The 8,371-nt window shown below is 37.5% G+C and overlaps 1 protein-coding gene across 2 annotated transcripts in view; it reads right to left on the reverse strand.

Annotated features, from left to right (window-relative positions):
* rasgrf1 (Ras protein specific guanine nucleotide releasing factor 1) overlaps positions 1-8,371 on the reverse strand; it is a 28,742-nt gene that overhangs the window by 12,815 nt on the left and 7,556 nt on the right. For both annotated transcript variants that reach the window (XM_024282361.2, XM_024282360.2), the window contains exons 6-14: positions 7,204-7,283; positions 6,873-7,066; positions 4,463-4,572; positions 4,267-4,385; positions 3,680-3,840; positions 2,513-2,576; positions 1,770-1,912; positions 1,573-1,655; positions 782-1,030 (exon numbers count right to left, since the gene is read on the reverse strand). In XM_024282361.2, the coding sequence (XP_024138129.1) occupies positions 782-1,030; positions 1,573-1,655; positions 1,770-1,912; positions 2,513-2,576; positions 3,680-3,840; positions 4,267-4,385; positions 4,463-4,572; positions 6,873-7,066; positions 7,204-7,283 (1,203 nt within the window). The remainder of the gene's footprint in view (positions 1-781; positions 1,031-1,572; positions 1,656-1,769; positions 1,913-2,512; positions 2,577-3,679; positions 3,841-4,266; positions 4,386-4,462; positions 4,573-6,872; positions 7,067-7,203; positions 7,284-8,371) is intronic.

Raw genomic sequence — 8,371 nt, forward strand, 5'->3', positions numbered from 1 at the left:
TAGGTAGTGAAGAATCTGTTCACTTTACTCTAAGAAGGGTACAAAGAGTTCATCTTTTCAATAAAGACCTACTTAGATGAAAATGGCTGGACAGCTTCAATATTGCTCGCCATTTTTGTTGCACCAGTAGTGTTTGATTGTGGGTGATGGGAAATGGAGGAAGACTTACTCCACAACTTAGAGGCGAATTTCTGATGACCTACTGCAGCTCTGCAAAAATGATGTCCTAGAAAGCGACATATGTTCTTTGATTTTTGGCTAAAGACCACAGGGGACACTTTTACAACCGATCAAGAGATGATTGGAGTGGAACTTAAAAGAGAAACAAAACACTTTCAAGAAAATCTGACTGAAGACAGCAGCCATGGACCTGACCTGTTAATAAATGAGCCAGATTTGAGGCTCCACAGTAATTCTACAAAAAATTGCAGCAACGATCAAATTGGTTTCAAACTATAAACTGCTAATAGTTGTTGGATTTTTAAATATGCAAAATTTAAGAACCCATGGTGAAATCAGTGAAACATAAAAAATGTGTTCTGTGGTTCACTTGGTTTGTGGTATATTCCAAGTTATTCTTATGGGTTAATTTTTTAAATGCAAAAATACTCTATTCTTGTGGTGAAAGGTTAAAGACAAAGAGCAAATTAGCCCTTTTGCTTTAAATTGAAGCCTCAAACCCCACCAATGCCATAAAACTCTGGTTGGATCTGTTTGGCCATTGTGGGGAAGATCACAGACCTCAAAAGCATCAACACTTTCCATATTAAATGAGACTCACCGAGCAGGAATGGCACTGATGGGTTTCTTGTAGATGGTGATGAGCTTATCCAGCACCACGTCGGCGGTGGTGAACACGCGGTACGAGTGCAAGAAAGTGTTGAGGAAGTCGATGGAAAGGAAACGCAGATCAGTCAGTCTTTCCAGCAGCCGTTCCACGCTGGCATAGCGGATCTGCAGCACTTTACAGGAATTCATCATCTTACTGAAGCGGATATCCACGTCATCACAGTACAGACTTGAATCTGACCTAGAACAGAAATCAAAAAAATCATTGAAACAAATTAAATAAAATCTCAAAATAATGTTTTCAGACTGAAAAGATGAGCATTGTGTAGCTCAATCAAAGCTGAGGAGCCATTTAGAGGAAAATATTTATAAAAAAGTTTAAACTAAAAGGAAAAATGTTGAGACTTGTATATACCATCACCACTTAGTCTCATACTGTATTTTGAAATAAAAGAAAAAATACAAAATTTTCTCTCATGATCACTAAAAAAATGACAACCAGTTGTCTCTGTAGGTTTATGCACTGCCAAATACAAAAACCATGTGTACTGGTTAGCAACAGCCAGGGACTAACTTCGCATTTTTAAATCAACCCTATTTTACGTGTTGCCTAAATGATTGCCTATTTTTATCTTTTTCGTAGTTTTTTACTCGTTTTTATGGATTTGTGTTTGATTTATGTTGCATTTGGGCTGAAAAATGTTAATTAGATCTGGCAACCCTGGCTCAAGAAAAAAAAGAGAGAAGATGTGCAGCAATACATGCAAACCAAATGCGGCTTACTTGATCATCTGTGGCACCGTGACTTTGGAGTTGTCTTCAAAGGCATTCATCATCAGGCCGTTGCAGCGAATGTTATCTATGCACTGCAGGACACGGACAGTGAAGTAAACAGATAAGACAGAGGAAATGTTAGTGAGTTTGGCCGACATCCTCAGATCTTGTCTCTCCGCTGGAGATTGTTATGCATGTTGACATGCCTGGCTGATGTCACTGGTCCATGCAGACTTCTCCTGCCTGGAGGAAGCCACCAGGATGACTGTGAACGACTGGCTGTCTTTTGGCTCCACAACAATCTTGAAGTCCAGGTGCTCCATGTCCTGGCCACTCTTGTCTGATTTGGCTTTGAGGTGAGCACACAAACTATACGTTATTTCCACCTTTTTTTTTTTTTTCAAGACATAATCCAATGCAGAGTAAAGACAAGAAACAATTCATTTTTTGAAGATGATTTGCTGGATTACCTTTGGGTCAAAAACAAATGAGGTACCCAATCATTTCCTTATCTTTTAATAGTGTCTCCTCAAAGGCAAAAACTTTTATTACTTTATTGGTCATCTTAAAAGCATGAAGGCAACAAATCTAGGAACAAGGTTAGCGACTGCCACATTAATCATAGATTAAATCACTGACTAAAGAATCCTTTTTTATCAGGGATGTTTGAAAAAGAGCTCAACTTTTCTCTAATAACCATTAGATGCATTTTCTTAATAATCTATGTGATGGATCAATTCTGATACGCAAAAAGGCTTTAAATGCATATATTCTATCATCTGATTTATCCAGATTTTCCTTTAAGTCATTTTTATTCGTCCTTTTGATGATGATGTGCCTCCCACCTCTTTGTTTAAGAGATCCTATGTATTCAATATTTATCGACTATGATACAATAGTATAACAGGACATAAGGCTCTGTACTCGATAGCACATGTTAAACACTCACACTCATCATCGGTTCCCTCAGGCTCCTCCATAAGAGTGCAGTCTATCAGGGAGACGACTCCATTCTGGAAATGCATGAAACGGTTACTTTCTTTAGAAGATGCTTAGTTGGAACTATTGAAAAAGGAAAAACAAAGCCTTAAACTTTAATAAATGTGTGTCTGTGTGCGTGTAATAATCAAATATAATATTTGTTTAAAATTAATTTTTCATTTTGTGCCTCTCTTTTTCAGTTGAGTTTGAATCTGTTTAACAACAAGGAAAACTTTTTTTTTTTTTTTGTGAAAGGTGGAAAAAATGATCAAAAATATTTATTTTAATTGTATTGGATCTTTTTTAAATACTTAAAAGTGTTCCCTACCCCCGATAGGTTCAGTGTGTGTTACCCTAAGGGAGGCGCCAGTTGTGCTGGCAGCGCAGACTCTTCTTAGACTGGGCTGTTCCCTCCTGTCATCCTAGGGGATTGGGAGGGGCTGGTGCTCAGAGTGCAGGGTTTTAGAGGAATTCTCAGAGAAGCATGAGTGGAGCAAAACAAAGTCTTTTGGGTTTTTTTTTCATGAGGAATTAAAATTATAACATGCTTAAAATCTAAAAAAAAAAAAAAAGATTTTGTATAATATAGGGCCTATATCATTTTTTGAATTACTTTACTCTTCCTACTTCATTTGCTGCATGGATATAATCCTATGGTGTAGGATGTCTTTTATTTTGAAAGGAAGTCATTTGAAGCTCTGTCAAAAGTTATAAACTATTTCATATTTTAAGAAAAGGCTACTTTATCGTCACGTTTGTGTTTTATTTATGTAAAAAATATAGTTTATTTCATGTATCAGTTCAGTACCAAAAACATAAATATAAATCAGTATCTTGTTTTCCTAAAAGGTGAGTGAAGACTTTGTGGCTCCTACTGGGTTTTGATTGGTGAGAAATTAACCCTAATGGCTCTTTAACTGTTGAAGGTTGCAGACCCCTGATATAGGCCTTTTAAAATATGTTTCTTTCATTTTGCAAGTGGGTATTTCATGTTTAAAGAAAGCTATTTATTTATTAAGGGTTTTTTAGGTTGCATCTTCTACCTTTAAAGATGTGTTCTGCTGTTTGTGAATATTCTCAGTTTGACTTGTGATTGTGGCGCAGCTGCACTGCTCGCTCAGCAACTACGGCCTACCTTGGTGAGATGAAGCTTTGCTCCAGAACCCCTGGTGCAGATGATTAAATGCTTGGAGAACAGAAAGCACTGCCTCTCTCCCTCCTTCTTTAGAGACAGCGAGCCCAGTCGCCCTCGGGTAATTTTGCCCTTCTCGCTCATTGGCACCTGGATCAGAGACCCTGTATGCAAGCAATGTGGACAAGAAGATAAATGAAATAGATAAATGAAAGAAAAAAAAAGCAGGTGAAGTGTAAAGAAAGGCATCAGTAAATAACCCCAACAAACAGAGCATGCACAGTCACGGAACATAACTAGGATTACGTAAACTACCAACTCCGTTTACTCTCTTCTTACCCATCAAGCCCTGCTGGGGACATCTGACATTTACAGTTCCAGATTCATCATCAGCTTGCCTCAGAACAGCCTTATTGCATTTTGAAATTAAAGACTTTTCCTTTTGAGCAATGTGTGCTCTTCCTCAAAGACTGTCAACTTTAATTTTCATGGCAGTCTGTGAGATCAGGCTGCCAGATGTGTTGTGTGGAAGGGACAGGAAATCCTCTTTTGTTGTGATCTAGAGTTCAACACGTGTAGGGGAGAGTTACCTTGTCTTACGAACGTCTGGCTGGTATCAAGGAGGACTTCACAACCCTCTATGATCATGCGCTCTATCGCCAAGTTCTTCCTGATGTTCTCCGTCTCGCTTACCTCGTCGTGCATTATTCTAGGAAAGAATACCATTCATAAACATCTCAGTGTCTGGTTTTTCTGCACCAAAATGTTTAGTTAGAAAGTCTATACCTGGAGAGTTCCTCCAGCTTGGACTTGGCATAATCCAGACTGTTTCTCTCTATGTGTTCATGGGGTGTGTGGGCCAGAAGCTCGTGGAGAGTAAGAATATAGCGGGGTATCTAGAACAAAGCAGAACACAAAGAAACAATTAGGTCATACAAAATTAACGAAATGTAAAAGTCAAATTTTGTCAAGTATTGTTGCAAAATTTGCATTATTAGTTCTAGAAATGTCAATTTTGACCATTCAGAAACACGAAACGATGAATGGGAGAATATTTTTTTTTATTATGAGAAAATTGTTGTCTCAGTGGGTTGTAGTTGAAGCTTTACATGTATTAAAATGTGCGTTTATTAGTTCAAGTATAAACCAGATATTAGACACACGTTCAAGATCGTAAAAAAACGCATGTTTTTGCCTACACACATAGTTCATAGTGTTTAAACTGGACAAGCAGGGAAGAGCATCTTCTTCTTTCTCTACTGTTTACTTGCACATGTCCGCCACAGTTTGATGAGGTTTGGTAAAAAAAAAATTCAAAGTGGAGCAAATCTCACGAATCTTGCTCCAGATGTTTTCTTTCACTGGTCTATTCCACTAAATAAAATGTCTCCTCCAGGATCCGTTAGCAAACAGTCGGCACTAAAAAGGACACCATCCATCCATCACTACCAAATCATAGTCCTCGATTGGTCATAGCTCAACCTGCTCAAACTTGCAGTGCGCGTTCAATTAACACGTTTTGTTCGTAGAGCCCAAAAACGGTTGTGTAGCTACTTTTAAACCCATAATTTTGAACGCAGAAACCCAAAATGCACATTTATACGCGTTCACGTAGACCGGGGTTGGGCAAAGTTTTTGACTTGTGAGCCACGAAGGGTTCTCAAGTTTGACAAAAGGTCAGACCAGGAGTAGATGCATGTATTGATCTGGTAATCTGTGTCATAAGAGAAATAAATAATATAAACTTTGAATAAAAACATGCTTTCATTTGATTCACAATTAATGCACATTATAAAACAGAACTTTTTGAACATTTTCTTTCAAACCTTGCACTTTTGTTGTCATTTTAGTGCTAATTGCACAAATGGATTGATGTACCTCAGATAAAAATGCAAACTTAAAAAAAATGCTGCATTCATGTGGTGTTTGAATGATCCAAAAAATGCCTATCTGACTTGGAGAACACACATGAACATCAGAAAAACTACAAATCTTTCAACAACACATGAATGCAGAATCATTTTGTGGACCTAAACAAAGGTCAATGTTTTAATTTATGGGGAGACACTTGAAATTTAGGGGAAAAAATGCAACAATTAGGATAATCAATATGATTTATTCCAGATTAAACAGTTTAACGGGCCGCATGTGGCCCCCGGGCCGTAGTTTGCCCACCCCTGACGTAGACTTTGTGTTTCAGAGGGCGGTGTGAACGTAGCTTTGGAGCTCTATGGCAAGAACATTGTGTTCTTGCATGTGTTCAGCAGGCTACAAGACACATTTTGCCCCCTAAAAAAGCATTTACTTAGAAAACATTTACTTTTGATTGTTAGGAGTGATTGCTGTTCCTCATAGAAAACACATGTGAGTGTCCCCATAATTTAGTCACAAGAACAAAACCTGCATATGAGTAAAGGAGATATTTTTTTGTTTTTTTATTTGCATGATCACCAACATATTTAACACAGGAATCATTGGTGACATGTCGCTGCTGGTTCTTTATCTAAAAATGTAAAGAAAGCTCCTTTGCTTGCCCAAACATTATATCACTTTGAATTAGATTTACTATAGATCACTGTGAAAGGTCCACGATGATGAACTGCACATTGAAGAAGGAAACGGATCATGATACTGCTGCCCCTTGATCTCACTGAAGTGATCGTTTCAATCAGGCCACGCATTGTTCTGCATTAGCTAATGTCAGCGGACTTTGATTGGGGTCTGCCACTCACAATTAAAGATCAACTAAGGTCAGGCTCCTAATGAGGAAAACCTTTAAAAAGTCTTTTGATTTAGAGCTAATGATCAAACCAGGCTTGCTTTAATATAAAAATTAAATAAAATGACTGTGACTTGATAGAGGTGAATAAGGAGTGAGATGTTTTCGATTTAAGGTTTGAGACTAATCACTACAAATCATAGAAAACATTTAGTAGAAAATCTGGAAGAGGTTTGGTTACATTATGTTGCATCATGTTTTATTTGAATAATACTACCGTGATGCAGAAATTGTGGACACAGATTGTCATAAATTAGTCACACAAATACCTAAAAAAATACATTTTGGCTCAGACTTTAAGAACATTATCAATAAATATTTGTATCTAGAGCAAACATGTCTTCTCTTTTCACTTTTTATTTCTGTCTTTGTGTTCTTTGTGTTCGACTATGTGTACTGAAAAGCATGTGCGCTAACCTGGAACATTGGGTAGGTGAGAAAGGTCTCCAGAGTCCTTTCCTCACAATCAGGCTTGGCCTCGTACTGCTTCAGTAGTTTGTCAAAGTCCCTGTTCTGCTTGCAGTGAGCCAGGATCTGCAGGCTGTACTGGTGGTTCCTTACAAACTCTTGGTAGATGTTCAGCATGGGCAGCAAGATGTCAAAGAGGTCAGCTGGAGAGAAGAATGCCAAAAAAAGAGAAACGTAAACCAGAGTGAAAGCAGTTCTTTGGAGTCCAAATAACAGGTTAATCAAGAGAAAATATCATTTATTATGATTTTCCAACAAAGAAAATAAGTAAGAATCTTACCCAGGACTAATGTAGGCCAGCTTGCTATTCTGGCTTTAAGACCCTGGTAGAAAATCTGATGCAGGAACATAATAGTTTCACTAAAATGGGAGAAAAACAAAACATTTTGTTAAAATAAAGTGCTCAAGTTCTCATCTTTAATCCAAAAAGCTGGTGACTTCTGATCGGAAATTCGCAGGTTTGATTCCATGTGTTGACGTGTTCTTGGGCGAGACACTGAACCCCACATTGCTCCTGGTGGTTATAGGCTGCCACCATAGTGTGTGAATGAAACTGTGACTTTAAAGCGCTTTGGGGCTTCTAAGAAGATAATAAAGCGATATGTAAGTACGGTATACGTCATTTAACATTTCAGATCAAACTTTATTTATAAAAAGCGCTTCTCAAGCATTATGCAGCTCGAAGCGCTTTACATTTAAAAACAAAAAAATGAAAATTGATTGACTGAAAAATTTACTGTAAAGTAGAATAAGTTAGTTAATAAGTTAAACAGCATTTAGTAAGGGTGTGTATTGACAAGAGTCTGGCGACGTGTATCACGAAACATCTTATAATATCGCGATATTTCCCATGACTGTACTTCTTCAACTCTGAATTTGTGATGTGAAATTAAGCAGAGTTTTGGCTCGCTTCACAGTTAGCATTTTGATAAGATAAGAAAATATAACCAAATGAAATATCCCCATGAATCCCCAAATTCACCCCCCCACACACCCCTAGTATATAGGCTTTCAGGTTTGTGTAAAAAAATGAGGGGTCAGCATTTAATTTCTCTGTGAGGAGAAGCAAAAACCACCTTCTAAACCAGGATGTGTCTTTCCTAAAAAATGCAACTTTTTCCAAACAAAAAAATGCAGTTTAGAAAAAAATGTCAATTTCCATGTAGACTAATTTAAAAATATGTTTTGCATATAATAAAAAACAATCAATGTAACCATCCTCGGCATGTTTGCATTAAAAGTGGGGTCATCTGGACCCCACCAGAAAGTGCACTGAACTATAGATATGAAATTCTGTCCACCTTTGTCACGAAATGGATCACACATCAGTATATGGGTGGGGTCATCTGGACCCCATTAAACAGCACAAGGGTTTTAATTGTGTGTTTTTTTAAACATTTAAGTTTTATCTTTTACAACCAATATAATTATATTTAATTGTTAGGAAG

The sequence above is a fragment of the Oryzias melastigma genome, linkage group LG6 (genome assembly GCF_002922805.2).
Source record: "Oryzias melastigma strain HK-1 linkage group LG6, ASM292280v2, whole genome shotgun sequence".
In the NCBI taxonomy this organism is placed as follows: Eukaryota; Metazoa; Chordata; class Actinopteri; order Beloniformes; family Adrianichthyidae; genus Oryzias; species Oryzias melastigma.